Genomic DNA, 17176 nt, shown 5'->3' on the forward strand with positions numbered 1-17176 from the left:
CACAGTTAACAAATCCCTAAGATTGACAAATGAGCTGCAATAATTTCATCAATCTTCTTGGATGTCATCTTTTCTCTGATTTCCCTTCTCTGCTGTCCTTGGCATCCAGTAATTTCTCGGAGGTTGAACAGCATATTGAGCAGATGAGTAACAGTATACAAAAAGAATGCGATAACCATCTAAGCACATAAATGTCTACATACATTTAAAGATAAAACACTTCTAAATTGTGTTTGATTTTCTCCCCACCTGCATAACAAAATAAAAACACTTCAGCTTTTCAGGTGGGCAGCAATGACCATTAATGCTGATGGAGGGAAGAACTGGTCACAAAGGGTTGCTTAGACTGCAGTAGCTATTGGATGACCAGGTTCAGGATTCAGAGAAATGTTGGGAAAGTACGCAACAATTACGACACTGTATTTTAGAAGACACTTTGTTTGATTCAGAGTATTGCACCCATGGAAGAGAAGAGTGTCCAAGAGACCTGAATTATTTTGACAGAGAACTGCTGATATCTCATGAACTCCCTTCTGCAGGAAGACACGGAATTTCAGCAGAAGACCAAGTAGAATGTTTCTCAATGAACAAAAAGGCAAAATGAGAGCATACAAGAGATGACAATATGGGCAGGAAGCAAACAGGTAGCATAAAAGCATTACCTGGGTACAGAGGGAAAAAATTCACAGACAAAGGTCAGCTCTAACTAGGATTAGTGAGGGGTGTTGAGAGTGACAAAAATGATATTTAGAGACATCCTTGTTTCAAAGGGAAAATGAAAGTGGAGTGGTAAGCCAACCTAGTAGAAGGTGTCACAGAAAATGCTGAAATATGCAATACTCTGGATCGCAGTCTTCACAACCAAAACCTGCTTCTTGCATTTAACAGCAAAGAATGGGAAGGAAAGGAGCAGCCAACAGTGTGGGAGCAGCAGGTTAAGGAGATGTTAAGGAGTGAAAGCAGTGAATGCAATGTATTTTGAATTTAGCAAGGCATTTGACACTTGGACAATAACGAAGCAGGATACATGGACTACTACTAGAGTTCAAAATTGGCTGGACCACTGACTCAAGAGTCCTTGATGTCTGATTGGCTGCTGGTAATCAGTGAACCACACTAGAAACAGCTACTGGGGCAGATATTGTGGATCATTCCTGCCAGTGGCCTGGATGGTGACATAGAGAACATCATGAGCAAACTACCAGGTGATACAAAAATAGAGAGCAGCTGACATAATGAATGACAGTTTCAATCCAGAGGGACCTACCTCTGCTGATTTGAGAATCATGCCAACAGATATCTTATGAAATTAAATAAGGAAAAGTACAGAGATTTACATCTACGGATGAGTAGTGCCATATACTGGAACCGACTGGCTGAGTAATGGCCCTGCGGAAAAGGAAGTTGCATTGGGGTCACAAGGACTCCAGGCTGAATACAAGCCTATATTGTGCTCACTCTACACATAAGGGAAACTGCAAATGGAGCTGCACTGGGAGGAACAAGGCCACTGAAGAAAGGTTATTATTCTCATCTACTCAGCTACAGTGAGCTTGAACCTGGAACATGGTACTCAATGTTGGGTCCCTCAGTTCAGGAGCAATGTAAACAAAAACGGAAAGCATCAAATGGCAGGCAACCAAGATAGTTGGCAGCCCATGGTTCTTCTGCAAAGAGAGTCTGAAGGACTTATTTAGTCTGGTGGAAGGAAGGTTAAGGAACAACCTAGCAGTTGCCCACAAATATTTGAAGAAGAACTACAGAGACGAAGAACTGGAACAGACATCTCCTCAGCAACAAGAAATATTCTGCTTGGATACCGTGAGAAACTTCCTCCACCATGAAGGCAGGAAAACACTGGAACAGGTTGCCCAGGAAGGCTACAGAATTTCCATCCTCAGGGATATCCAAAACTTGAAAAAGACTAGGCAAAGTATTAAGCAATTTGATCTTAATTAGCCCTGCAAAAAGCAGGGATTTGAACTGGATCACATCCCATCTAAATTTTTGTGTATGAGCTAGCCCAGTATTACATCATAGGTGTGTGATCACACAAATGTGCTGCTGTGTGACAAATTCCGAATAGAGACCACAGCCAGCCACAAGAGAGAAATCTGTAGGAAACTAGGCTGAGAATGTCATCAACTGGGAATAGAAAATAAATTTAGAAATAAAGAAATGACTGGCTGAAAAATTATTTTTCTCAGTAACCATTTCACTGTTTTAAAATTATTTGATGTGTGACCAAGTGTTTAGACACGAAATGAAATTCAGGAAACTTTCAGCATTTTGACCTTTTACTTAGATATGTAATATAGTAATTTTATAGGCTCATGCCATCACTGTAATACTTCCTGCACCCTAAAAAACCCGTGCAATTAAAACTGGCCAGGAATCTGGATCAGAAGCTTCCAATTATGCCGTTTATCGACTTTCCTCTTTCAGTTAAATTTTACAACACACTCATGTCATATTTGGCATCTCTCAGAGAGCCTACTGTCAGTCTAAGTTTCTGCATTTTGAACACATTTTCAATATAAGCTGCTAGATGAAATAAAAGAGTTGAAACAACCTTTCTCTGTGTTCATCAGGCTAGATAGACAGCATTGGGCTGCAAACAAACCCTTTAACTACCCATCTTACTGGCTCAGAAAATGAGGTCATAGCACAGAGACACAAGACTCCATAAAGCTGCTGATCTGGCACAGAGAAAGGTAAATGGAACAGTATGGGAAGGTGTGAGTTTCAGCAACTCACAATGCCTTTTCAGCATTGAGTATCTCAAGATAGTACTCATGCCTTCAAGCCTGTTTGTTGCCACTAGTTTATTATCAAGGCTTTTTTATGTCCTGCTCCCAGCCTATCCAAGACCTCCCCTCCTCTTTCTGTGACTGTATTTGCTGCTCTTCCATGTTCTAATTCAGCATTCTACTCACCTACCTTCCTTCCTGTTGTATTGTATTTGCCATTCTGTTACTCCTTTTAACTTAAGTCTCTCTCAACCCAGCTTAACAATTCTACTTAATGTACTCCATATCAAATGTTAAAATAAAATTAAAAAAATCACACAGGAAATAAATTTTATTATATGGTTAAACTAAGATGATATTTGGCAATCTGCAATGACTTCTACGGTGCCTTCCTTTCCTCTTACTTTCTTATACAACACCAACCATCAGGTCATATCCAGAGTGGAACACCATACACACAAAGAAACACCACAAATTAATAACAATTAATAGGAGATAAATCTCCAGCACCCATTTTAACAATTTGGAACCTAACTGGAATCATTTTATAACATTTATGACATTGGTATTACCACCAGCTTTTTTATCTTCTTTCCCGCTTTCTACCTGTTCCATAATAACCTTGTTGCAGCAGCAAACCTTTCAAATCTTCAAATCCTTCACTGACTTTTTCCAGATGTAAGCATAATTTAAATACTGAGAAATAACCATCAACACCTACTAGCATCCACGTATGTATGAACTCACATAAGTACCACTATTTCTGAACACTTAACATTTTCAAGCCTGTAAATCTCAAATTGCAGCTCAGTATCTCTAAGTCTTATAATAAACACAGCTATGTGTGCTGAGTTAACAATGAATTTTCTAACAGTCAAGACACTCAGGACTCAGAATGCCTCCTAAAGCAACATATTTTATCATCAAATATTAACATGGGTATCTAGTTGTAGATATAAACATTCAAAATTTGAAAATTAGGCATTAGTCTGGCTTCAGAGCCTTAGAATTTGATTGAATGTGCACAGAAGATGACTAAAATTTCAAAAAGGAGCACAGTATGGAATATTTGTAATATATAAACTGTTTACAAAATCTGTACAGGTATGATAACTCCAATTTTCAGGACCAAAGATATAAGCTAATGCAGAATTTTGGACATCTAAAAGAAAGCACAATGGCACCAAGAAAAGATATACTGCAGTGTACAGTTCTGTCTGATGGAAATGCATTCTGTCCTTAGAAAAGCTCCTTTTAACAAGCATTCTCTCACACAGTAGAAGTTCATTTCCCTAACAGATGTCAAAAAGGTGGTTTTTAATAATATCTGAATATTGCATTTCTAGCAAATATTTATGTTGCCTGTAAGCAACAAAACTGTGTACAGTTAATTTTCTCTCTCACTTTGAGGGTCTTTTCTAAAGCCATTCAAGCACATTATAGCATCAAGTGTAACAGAAATTTCCGTAGCAGAGATAGTCAGCAACAAAACGCAGCTTAAAGAAAAGCACACAACAAAATAACAAAATGCAAGGAAGCAAAAAGCCTTTTTAAAGTTCATGGCTCTTTATCACACCTCATTTACATCAATATATTTTATATAAAGTTCCTTCTATTTTAAGTGCTTCTAAAGTAGCTATAAAGAACAATTCTAACTATAGGTTTAAGTGATATTTTATTGCTCTTTACCAGATTAATTAAAGAACAGTGAAAGATGAAATGGATATCATGACAAATCCACAATAGTCTTACCATGTGAGTGCTGGTTGTCATTAGCTGAGGATAGGAAGAGAAGCAAGTAGCAAAAAGAAAAAAAGCACACAAATAAAATAGACCAAAATATCAATGGATAAAATAAATAAAATGCAAAAGTTCTTAAGATTTGCATTCATGTGACTGCAAAGCAAGCAGAGATACATTATTTTAAGCTGCCATACGTAAAAAATAATTAAACTACTAAAAAGATTGTTATATTTAAGATCTTTTATGATCATTCATAACTACTCTACCAGAAGTCTTTTGATATGTTAAGCAGATATTCATCAGATTTATGGTAAGCATGAAACGGAAAAGTCACTATGTAAATTCAGAAGGAATACTTGGAATTTATGATATATATTTCTCCTAAGTTGTATCTAGTTCTATGTCTCTGCTTACTGATACACAGTGTGTCCCACTACATAGTTCAGACTTTGCCAAACAAATAACCCATCTATCTGACTGTAACTCATAAAACAGTTATCATCTTGCATGAAATATTGAAGAAAACAATTAAAACTATGTTCAATTCACAATCGACATTAAAAAAAAAATTGCCACTGGTTGACTGATCAAATCCAACACTAACCTGTCCATTGCTGGTCACAGCTGTGTTGTCAAACAATAAATAGGCACCAAAGAAAAATACCGCAGCATCAAACACTCCTAGGAATGTCCAATAAATAAATGCACGCCAGCGCAGCAAAGAATTCTTAGCAACATCTCTGTGTAAAATAAGATACATGTATTCATTATCAGCAGGTTTGAAAATCCCAGACAAACAATGTCATTCATACTGGTTTTTGAAACAAAAACAATTGAGATACTGCATGCAAAACCACATGACAACTGTCTACCACTTCACCAGTAAATTCTTCCTGAAAATGTCCTCTTCATTTATTTTCATTTCCTTCTGACTGAACTGTTTCAATTGCTGCCTGTAATTCTGCTTATTTCAACTGTATGGTACACTCCTCTGTGCTGCACCTGTTTACTTCTCAATATTTTTACAGAAGGTATCGCTATTCCAGTATTTGCTGAGCATGTGATGATCCACTGTAGATATGAAATGACAACACTAGAGGTCTCTGAAGACTTTGTTTTATTTCCCATGGCGTATTTATATACAGACTATTGCAACAAAACAAAACATTAATTTTATGTGGAACACGCAAAAGAAGCGGTTTGCAGTTGACTTGAAGCTTCAGGTCAAATAGTACTTCTTGAACATTTTCCCATAAAAAATACAGGAACTGGTCAACAGCATAACTCTTCATTGGCATGTATTTTCTTACAACAAAAAAATTTAAATGTTACAACTTTAGCTCTTGTCCACAGAATGTGTATGTATCAACTTGGCATACAGCATAAAACACATCAGAGTATATCAGAATACAGTTAAATGAAGACCCTGAATTACAGAAACATTTGCTACCAACCAATACTTTCACCATATGAACTTTAAAGACTGTCTGATGACCATACAAAGTAACTTCCCCCTGCAGATTAATACAGACTGCAAAGCCATATATGGCAAACAATAGGCTATCTGGCCTGGAACAACTGTACTATTGCCCCAAACACCTTAGCAATAGGTTCTGTTAAGTATCAAACCCCCAAAATTTCTGACAAATACCCTCTGCTAGCTTTCAAAAACCAAAAAAAGTCTTCTGATTTACTATTTTTAAACTAAAACCACTTAAAATATAAAAGGAAAAATAAAAATATAGGGGCTGAGTTTCAACCGTAATCTCTTGTATTCCTCTTCAATTTCATATCAGTGTACTGATTAAACTTTGGGCATCTAATATTCTTTCAAAAAAATGGTTTTCCTTTGATTACCTACTGTTAACTTTCCCTGACATGCACTGTGTTTGCAGCTACAAGGCTCAAAACTGGGCAATGTCCCTAATTTAGATGGCCAAATGCAGTTAATTGGCAAGAAGTGTATTTCAAGCGGCTAAGAACCTAAACAATCACAATTCCAATCCCCAGAAGTGAATCAACAATAAGCAGAGGACAATGCTGGACACCACACAAAATACATCCTCTGATACAACACTTTATCACTCAGTCCTCTTTTCTTTCAGAAGAAAACATGTATAGGAAAAGACCAGTATGTTTTCTTTTTAAAAAATACTTCTGTTCCCCATGGTTTGAGGAAATAAAGAGTGCTAAAATAAGTCATAATTCTATTTCTACAAAAATTTCTATTTTGCTCTCACTCACTTATAGAGCAAATGAGTGGTGTGGTTTCTAATTATACACGTAAAACTACACTACTGTACTTTGTAGACTATGCATGAGGCCTTCAACCCTTCTATCGCGGTGTATCTTGTGATACAGAATCCTGAGGACTTCAGTTGTAACAGAGATAGATCCCACAGCTGAGCAGTCAAGACTTTGGGGCACAGTGTATTAATTTTACCTGTACAGGGAAGGCTCTCTCTTGAGCGTGTCTGCGCTGACATGTTGTTCCATTAGACCATAGAAGAGGATAGGAAGGGAAGTGAAGCTGATATTGTACAGTGTTAGATACGCAGTATCGTATAAAGTCTGTAGATGGAAAATAAGGAAATCAGGTATTTTAATTTAAAATTAAATCTTCATTTAAAATTAAATCCTCCGCATGACACTTGATTTAAAATTAATGAGTCACTTTTTCAGGAAAACAAAGTGATATTCCTTCAGAATGGAGGTAGATATCCCTGAACAGTTCTTAACTGATATAAGACAACTCTGCACTTGTATCCCATTCATCTGGAGGAAAAAAGATAAGCTAAAAGATCCATACGATCCACATACTGGCCCCTCCTATTGCTTAAGCTGCAAGACCAACTCCAAACTACCCAAACTGAACAACAGTTGATTATCTTCTAGAGGAAGAAACTCCTCTCTGGCACATCCACACCCCCCTCCTCTTTTATCTCCTCTATATAACATGGAGACATGCAGAGAGATAGGGGGAGTACTCCAGAGGTTCCTCAGCTGTGGGTGACTGCAATGAGCCATACAAAGAAACATCACAATGTCTCTTTGGTTCTTCTCACTGAACTACCTTTTTACACATGTCACTGTAACTAGCCCTCAAACCTACCACATCACCTCATAAAAAGAGTTGTTTATTTCCCAAAACCTATCTGGCAATCATTTATGCTGGAAAAATTGCTGTCAAAACCCCCTTTTTGATTCAAAATTATATTTAGCACTTAAAAGAATAAAATCAATCTAAATTTTCATCAGCATATGCTTTCATATCTAAATCCTAATGATGCTTGATAAAAACCTACAAAGTTTTCAGCGGTCATTTGAAATTAAAACTAAAACAGACAAAAAATAGTTCTGTCATTTTTACTCCTCCTGGAGCCTTTGTTTTTACATATTTGACAAATTCAAAGCAACAGTACTATTTTCTCCCAATTAAATCCTATGCTTGCCCAATTTAATCCTGAAAATGTAAACCTTTTTGGTCTAAATTGGGTCATTCATTCCTTTGCTTTTTGGTCACTCACTCGGAAAAAAAAACAAGAGGTAGATATTTTCTGCACAAATTAGATGAGAGCAAGGAGAAGAGAAAATAAACAAAAATTTAGGAAGGAGGATACTGGATCCTATCCTGAGTGATGACACTTTTCTGGTCAGGAGCAGTTCACTTTTCCTCTATTTTTTCTGTTTTTATTTTTTCTTTTCTACTAATTGAATGCTGCTATTTGTCTGAAATTTGTAATTTATACTCATATACACAAGAGAAAATGAGTTTATTCCTCCATTTTCATTCTGGATTCTAAAAATGAACGACTAGTTCAAGTACTCACCTTTCAGGATTTCCTCTGTCCTTGTCCAATAAGCTTAAACCCAACTGACTCTACATTTCCATAGACATTGCACTTTGCATTGCCATTTCTAAATTTTGTGTTCCTGTATTCCTTGACTTGGAAAATAACATTGCTTTTTTGATAATTCATAAAATTGATTTCTGTAACTTAACTGCAATTGCCACTGAAAACCATCTGAATCAAAAGTGATGCTCTCCTTTTTAAAATGGGTAAACTAATACAAAAGTTTTCTCAGGAGGATCCATTTTTTAAAAAAAAGCAAGAGACAACATGACACTGATGGAAAAAGAAAAACTAACCTGTTGTGAAAACCCACAGAAGAACTGATATAAAAACTGAGGAAAAATGAAGCAGACATTCTGAAAGACAAAGTGACAGTCATCAACTGAAACGCAAGCACTAATTTATATGCTGTACAATGCTATAGCTATGTATATCTTAGTTTTATAACACTGGTAAAAGTGAACACTGCAGAACAGTAGAAAAAGCTGCATATATTAAACATCAACAGTCACATCTTGCAGTACCACCGCCAAGAAAAACACTGAAATGTTTTGAATGCAAACTTATAAGGCTACAGTTTCAAAACTCAAGGGCAATGGAATTTGTGATCCAGGAGCACAGTTCAGTTAAGGCAAGGCAAATAAAGGACAATCCACAGGAGGACACAAACCACAATAAGCAAGCGCAGGCATGGTTTCCAGCAAAGCAATTTAAAGGTGTTTCTAGCTGTGACCACAAACCTCATCCTCTCCTAATTAGACATACAGTCAATCACTAAAACTTTGGATTATCCTCTGACAGTTCCTTTATATCTTCCACTGCTTACTAAAGAATTTCAATTGGATCCCAACTGTCTAAAGAGGGGGATGCTCATTATAACCTTTCTCCACCTACATTATCCTAATGAATTCAGCATAACTTAATTTACATTAGTTTCTAAGTTCTCAAATACTATTTCCAATGTGATTTAGAGACAATCCACAAGGTACTGGAAATAAGAACTGTCTGAGATGAAATTTGTAGGAGACAAAAAAATAAGACAAGGCAAATTCTGGGTTTAAATATAACATACATTACAGAACATATCTATGTACAAGCTATTTATTTCACTTCATCTTCAGGATAGAAACAATAATCCCATTTCAGCATTGCATGTGGCACTCAACAAAATCCCTACATGGAATTACTGCTGTTTTGTACCATTGGCTGGGAAAACTGTATATAGTTAGGTATTACCATGTAAGCTTTTGAGATGTATGTAATTAGAATAAGCGTTCTCCTACCTTATAAAAGAAGTATTGCACAAGTTCAGATATCCTAACATAATAAAAATGCCCATGAACTAGCAACATCTTTTTCAAATGTTTAAATTTAGGTATTGCATAGTCACTGTTTCTTGCTGCTTGACGACCTTCTTTGCCAATGATTCCTTAAAAAAAAAAAAAAAAAAAAGATGAAGCTCTTTAATAACTGAAGGACTACTAAAAAGATACGATTACTTGAAAAATTATATAATAACGCTATGACACTGATCTCATGGGAGATCACCACTGTATTTCATACAATTTGTGGGATAAGTGCGTTGGAAATTGTCTATAAAATGTATAACCTGATTGAGACTGCCTGTTTTTAAGAAATAAATATTTCTTGTCATTTCACTTGAATTAATATTCTAAAATGTGTGCTTACCTATACCAACATGTGCTTCTAGAATCATACTGACATCGTTTGCTCCATCACCAATTGCTAATGTGATAGGATGCTCCTTTGATAACTTAATCAATTTCACAATCTGGAAAAAAAATAGTGTTAAAAACTCTTCTCTATAATGGTTTGCTTATTTTACATGAGTGTAAAATTAAATAAAAATTACCAAGGTGGTTGTATAAGAAATTCCCTGAAGGGACATAAAACCAACATTACCCAATGCAACTACTATGCATAAAGATCACAGTTTCTTCATATTACAAAGTATTTGTTCCAAACATTTTTCAAATACTTCCAAACTACTTTGAGAGTGATGGAAAAGGAGGAAGGAAGAGCAGAATAAAAGATGCTGTTGAGACTGCTTAACGCTGTGTAAGTGCATTAATAAATTAAGAGGGTTCCAGAGACAGAGTGTTCAATTTCAAAGAAATCCTGAAATTGAAGACTGAAAAATTCTGCTTCCTTAACTGTGAACTTTTTTCTTACTTATTTAAGAAAATATAATAGGACTCTCTATTTATCTAAACACTATTGACATAAAAACTGTCCAAAAATTTCACGTCAGATCTCTCCATTACAAACTGTCACCTCTGTAAATTTGGTACTGAGTCAGTGGCAACTAAAAACTTCTACAAACTTCCAGACAGCTGATGTGCTGGCTAAACACGTTTGTTAATGTGATTTAGGGCTACATAAGCTGTACCTGAGCACTGAGATAAAGACATGACCATTTGAAAAAAAACAAGGAGTGCATATTCCAATGTTTGTTTCCTTCAGAAGTTCTTCAGCTATCTTGAGATGTTTCAGTAATGGAAGGATATGTTTTTACTTGATACAAACAACAAATGCAACAGTCAGGAAGTACTTAAAAATTATAATGCACACATTTTTTTGTCTGGATTCTTCTTTAGTGGTTTTCCACTTACATGAAAAATAGAGAAAAAATATCACTCTACAGTAATAAATAATGCAGGTTCTTGTAGTGTCAACAGATAGTAGAATATTCAAAGCTTGTTAGGTTAAAAGGAGAGTAGTTAGTTCATTTATTAAATATGTTCATTTATCAGCATGTACCAACCATAAAATTTGCACAATATGTACATAAATCAAATTCAGGTGCACAGCTGGGTGCCATTTTAGCATATCATTATCTAAATTGCTTGCCAGTAGAAATTCTCCCCTCCCTTTTTTTTTTTGCCTTCTCCATTTTAGAAGACACAAAAATGAATGGTAACATCTTAAGTTATCATCATAAGTAATACAGAGTATTAACCTTCGATAATTATATATGTGCACAGCTAACAAGCAATTATGAAATCAAACACAAACCTGTGCTTTTTGCAGAGGTGCCATTCGACAGCATAACACTGCACTGCAATTCCTGCAAATTTCAAGAAAGAGCTCTCTGTAGTTACCAGAGCTCCCATCTTGTCTTGGTTTCATTATTAATGATAATGCTGCTCCATCAATAATTAAACCATAATCTTGCATATCAGTTGAAAGTCTGTTCAGGGATAAAATATAAACTAAGAGTCACTGTAGAATTCTCAGACATATTTAAAATCTGGCAACAGTTCTTATGAGAAAATGAATTAATGAAAAAATAATGAGTATTCAATACAGCAAAATTAATATACCACTAAAGGAAATTTCTAAGACCAATATTTATGACATTCTAAAATTCTAGATTATGTCGAAAATATTCAGTGCTTTACCAGTTCAAGTACAGAAATCTGATACCTCATTGACTTCACCAGTTAGTATGAGTGTATAATTAATGACCTTACAGTTTGGTTTGAAAGGGCTCCAAGAACTGCAGTGAGGTAAACCAAGTTGCAGGAATAAAGTTAATTTTGCGGACATTCCATAACATGGAGGAAAAAAGTTAGAGGGAAGGACCTTTTATACTCCTAAATCCACTCTGATGAGGAAAGTAGTAAACAATGCTTTGAAAGAAATGCTGGAGAGACCTCTTGGCCTGGATAGATAAGACCACTGTCCACATTTATAGCATGGGTACTTGGCATTCTGTGGTGGTTAAGTCTAATACAGGTATAAGATAATTTTAACCTTATAATATAATAATTATATATGTTACCTATAATATTACAATATACTATTATATACATAAAAATCTATTACCAGTATCCCTGCTAGAAGCCAACCACACTTACATGAAGCACTTTATCACAGTTAACAAATGCTGAACAATGCAGGGAGATGGTCTGTACTACAAGAGGCATTTTCTGCAGCATCTGAACAAGTTATTTCAGAGCGCCCTTGCTTTTGCCTGCATTACACAGCAGCCTCAGGCTTCAGCTCAACAGTGAACATTGTATAAACATACACTGAAGTTTATTTTTGCTCTCGGTGCTCCAAGGTTATACGACTGTGCATGGCATTTCAACAAATATGGTTTCATCAGGATCAGTGTTTGTGAGGAAAACACCACATTTATTAACAGCAATGTAGTTTAGGTGTCTCCATCTTCACTAGCAGAACACAAGCTACTTTTGGCAAATAATATCAGGTACCATAAGCTATGTTTAATAACAGTTCACAGATATGTTCAGCACTTTGCTACCACTGGCACAAATAGAGCAACTCCGTTAGTGTACAATGATACCAATTAAAAAGTTACCAAGTTCAGGCAGAGTACTGAATGTCTGGCATATTACCATGAAATAGTTTCAGCCTGAATTTGAATATAAAGGCAGAATCCTGCTGTTACTATCTTAGCAGATTCTCCAACTCAGGGGCCAAAGGCAAAAAAATTCTAAAGAGTTTTAACATTTAGAAAACTGGCAATGCACAAAAAGTTAAACAAACATGTTTAATCATACCTTGTAAGGTCTACGGAACTTAAGCTAAATGTGGTACAGATGACATAGAAATATTTGTTTAGCTGAATGAACAAATGTTCTTGATTAGACCAATGGGGTTTGAAGTGTAAGGAGAGTTAAGAAAAATGCTCTGGCCCAGAGATTTAAGCTGTAAGGCTAAGAGTTCTAGAAACTCTCTGCTAAACTAATATCACAAATGCTTGCTAGCTTGTTGCTCCTTTACTAGAAGCTGATTAAAAATGCATATTATAATGTATTTGCTGGGTGGTTCCATATTAAAAAGAGAAGCAAATAAAATATACACCATTATGTCTGGAAGCCCCGTAACTTCTTTATGTCTTAAGATGATAAAAATGCTTTAGAATTCAATTCTTGTTTTTACCAGGGGATGGGGAGGGGGGGCAGGGAAAGCAAGCAATGTGGATCAGCTATAAACCTTCAAATAAGCAGCCTAATTTACTGCCTGTATGAGACTTAATTACAGGATACCTATTTTTTTTCTTTTTAATGCTATTTTCTATCTTATTCCATGTTATTTTTCACTTCTATATACATGATACCTATCCTTCTACAAATATTCAAAATACACAGAAGTCAATGATTTCTTTACAATTTGGGTCACTTGAAGTATTTTTACGTAGACCAGAAGATTTGGTTCTTATCTGTTCTGTAAATGTAGCATAATCTTCCCTAGAAAGAGCCACATATTGCTGCTTTCTGTGGCCTTGGTCTTATCAAGAAAGTTATATCATATACAAACTCTGATTACATGAATGCATCATATCTACTTTCTTTTTAAAAGTTAGAAACAGTATTTTACTTTGTAACATTTTTTTTCCCCAAGAATAAACAGTTTTGCAGTGGAAAAATAAGTAATTGCAGTATCAGTTGTGATTTTTTTGAAATAATTAAAGCAATAACACAAGCAAGATAAAGAATCATGACTGAAAATTTAAATTTACGTAGAACAAACATACTTAATTGCCATACAATAATTCACAATTCAGCAGCAGAAATTGAAACATATTTTGTTGTTGTTCCTAAGGTAACTAGTCAACATTTAATTATGAAATGTAGAGCAGAGCATTCCTGGCTTGAAAATCCAACTTTTTCCTTACCCTGAGAAAGTATCCCTGGTTAAGCTGCCATTGTGTCTTAGGACAGTTTTGCTTAGGTCAAAAAGCACATCGTGTAAACTCTGTTCCTCAATTTTCTTTGTGGTTAGCTCAAGTATTTGGGTATTTCTTCGGAAGAGTTTGCAAGCATAGCAAGTAGCTGCAGCAGTCTCCATTTTGTCTCCTGTTAGAACCCAAACTTTAATTCCTGCTTTCTGGAGTGCTTCAATAGTGTCAGCAGCTTTTTCTTGTAGTCTGTAAAGTCAGTTGACAACATATATTAATGGATTGCTTGGAAATGAGAAATTCAGAAGGTCTTACTGAAAGAGTCCAAATAAAAAATTTCAATAGAAATTATCAGATAAAAGAATTTTCCCCTAACTGTGACTCCAAAAATGTCTAAGGGACTAGTACATGTTTTCAAATCTTTTAGAGATCTAATGATTCTTCCTTTATTTCCTCAATGGCCATATTGTAGTTCTTCCAAATCTTTCCCCTATAATTTTATCAGTGAAGTATTACATGAACTGCTTGCAAATGGCTCGAATACACTGATTTTTGTACACCTAACCACTGTTACTAGCTTACTAAATTATAAAGTTACCATGTGTAACTTTACTAAGCTAAGGGTGTGGACTTGATTCAAATAAAGGGTTTTTCAAATAAATCTCTAATGCAAAAAAGGCTCTTCAATTACTTTGATAACATCACTAAACATAAGAAATTAAGAGACATACTAACCGATCTTCAACAGCTGTAGCACCAAGTAAAATTAAATCTCTTTCTATCTTCTCATACACTTCTGCCAATTTCTTGTCCCGATCCTGGAGGGCCAACTTTGCATTCTGAAGCAGCTTCTGTACTTTGCTATATTCTTCTGCTGTGAGTTTTTTATACGCAACACACAATGTTCGCAGTCCCTCCTAAAGACCATAATCAAAAGAAAATGCATCTTATTGAGCACTTCTCAGACTTCTTGTTGTTTATGCTGGAATATTTGAAAAATGAAAATCATTTTACTACGAACACAGAACATCCCACTACTCACATTTATAGTGAAGTGAATATAGCACAGACTGCTACAGAACATGGTTCAGCTTGATTCTCTGCTGCCCTGGAAGCAGTTACAAACCTGAGAGACAAATCTCAATCTTCCAGAAGAGAAACAGCTCAGTGACACAAGTGGATGTATTAGATTACCAGGGAAGGGAGAGTCAAGATAAAGATTTCCTTCTCTATGTTTATAATTAGGCAGGATGAGTCAGAATAAATAACAATAATATAAATAGTAGCTCTGCAGAGTCTGATTTTCATGCTGTGTTGCAGCAGAGGCATGAACAGGGACAAAATATCACAGACAGCGTTGAAAGTGAAAATCCAACTGTACCATTTCAGTCAAGTGAAAACTAGAATTTAGCTGTAGGTGTTTCAGACTGCATTAGGCTTCTGGACTGTGTGATGAATAAGAAAGGGAGTATATAGACTGTGTAAGGTGGGGAAAAGCTGCACAGAAAAGAAGTTTTGACACTTCAAATATACATTGCCTCTCACAACAGCATTTAACTTGCACTTTATCTTCTTAAACTTTAATTCTGAAAGTTTTTCTATAGTTACTTATTACCAAATCAAAGATGGAGAATTATTAAAATAGCTCCCTGCTTCTTGTTATTGATAAGGGCAGGTGGTAGGTGTATTTTCGTTCAGAGGCCTATTTCCAATTATCCATGATGAAAAAATAGCTGTTGGTCTGACTTTCTTTCTTGTCAGACATGGGATAGATACGATACATAAACACTTCTTTCAATTTCATTAACCTCCTTCACTTGGAATTATCATTCCGCTGTTTCATATACTACAGCTTAGCAAAGCATTTGGAAAGTTTTGAAGTTTCCCTTCAAAATAAACGCAGGTGACACTGTGGGTTTTTTTCTCACATACATGTAACAACACTTTTTTTTAGTTTGAGTACTGGATGCCAGCAAATGTTACGCTATTCTTGAGACCAGCAGTCATATTGCATTGCAATGAGTTCTGTATATTTTTGGACACACAAAATCCAGTATTTCACAACTACCTTTTAGATAAAACTAAGTTCTCAATTTGTTTTAAAGGTGATCAGCCAGTTCACAGCAAATTTTTAGCATGCAAAAATCCAAGATAGGAATGATCACTGCACTGTTTCCCCAGAGCTTGTAAAGAAATCAAAGACAACAAATCACAGTTGCTAAGGTTGGGGACTGAAACTAGCAATGAGATTTACAGTTTTTCACTTTCCTTTCATTCAAAAATTATTTCGAACAACCACAACTGTGAAAGTGCCATACTAAAAAGCTAATTGATGACCTCTGGTTTGACACAGAGTTGTGCATATCTAATGCATTCATATTGCACCACAAGTACCATGTGGAAGATAAGATGAGGGACAGATGCAAATAAGGGAGTAACACAGACTGCTACCCACAAGGCATGAGTGAACCTTGGCACAGAATAACCTTGGTGCCTTGGAAGACAAATCTGTTAGCAGATAAAGCAGGAGGTCAGAACACTTGATTTCTATTTGATACTGATATCAAGTGAACATATCAATAAAATGCAATCTTACCACTGCATTGCGTTCTACTCGGGATCGTACTTGTTCAATTTTGCCTTCTTTAACCCTAGGAAATATGGAGGAATCTGCTCCCTTAGAGAACAGAAATATATCACCTAAAAGAGACAGCATATGGAATTCAAAATGACGAAATATACTTTCTTCAATAAACATCCAAATTAATTAGTTTTCAAAATGCTTTCTTTCAACTTTTCAATAACATTTGCACCCATGCTAGTACCTGGTCCCCTATTTTATAATGAAAGGTACACAGACTGTGATTAATGCCTAATTCTTTGATAAACCCGAAACAAATTCAAGTGAAACAAAAAATCTAAAAAGAAACAGAATGTGAAAGTCCTACCTGTTGAAGATTTAACAATTACACTCATTCGCCGTCTCACAGAATCAAAACTCAAAACCTCCAATAATTCAAACCTGAAACAGAAGTTGAATTAGTTTTTAAACAACTCTGTTTTTCCTGATCCCTAAACTGATTATTATGACTTGAAGCATTAAAACATGACTTCTAATGTGGAAAATTATTTTGAGTACTGTGGAATATGAAACTAGT

The 17176-nt window shown here is 35.5% G+C and overlaps 1 protein-coding gene across 4 annotated transcripts in view; it reads right to left on the reverse strand.

The window, feature by feature from the left end:
- Nucleotides 1-17176, reverse strand: part of ATP11A (ATPase phospholipid transporting 11A) — a 110065-nt gene that overhangs the window by 13381 nt on the left and 79508 nt on the right. For all 4 annotated transcript variants that reach the window (XM_027884630.1, XM_027884631.1, XM_027884632.1 and 1 more), the window contains exons 16-25: nt 16967-17040; nt 16615-16718; nt 14754-14935; nt 14016-14267; nt 11384-11558; nt 10037-10139; nt 9631-9776; nt 8644-8703; nt 6937-7064; nt 5098-5233 (exon numbers count right to left, since the gene is read on the reverse strand). In XM_027884630.1, coding sequence (XP_027740431.1) covers nt 5098-5233; nt 6937-7064; nt 8644-8703; nt 9631-9776; nt 10037-10139; nt 11384-11558; nt 14016-14267; nt 14754-14935; nt 16615-16718; nt 16967-17040 — 1360 coding nt within the window. The remainder of the gene's footprint in view (nt 1-5097; nt 5234-6936; nt 7065-8643; nt 8704-9630; nt 9777-10036; nt 10140-11383; nt 11559-14015; nt 14268-14753; nt 14936-16614; nt 16719-16966; nt 17041-17176) is intronic.

Source organism: Empidonax traillii, unplaced genomic scaffold (assembly GCF_003031625.1).
Source record: "Empidonax traillii isolate 1590-97213 ecotype Southwest subspecies unplaced genomic scaffold, ASM303162v1 scaffold151:size923898, whole genome shotgun sequence".
In the NCBI taxonomy this organism is placed as follows: Eukaryota; Metazoa; Chordata; class Aves; order Passeriformes; family Tyrannidae; genus Empidonax; species Empidonax traillii.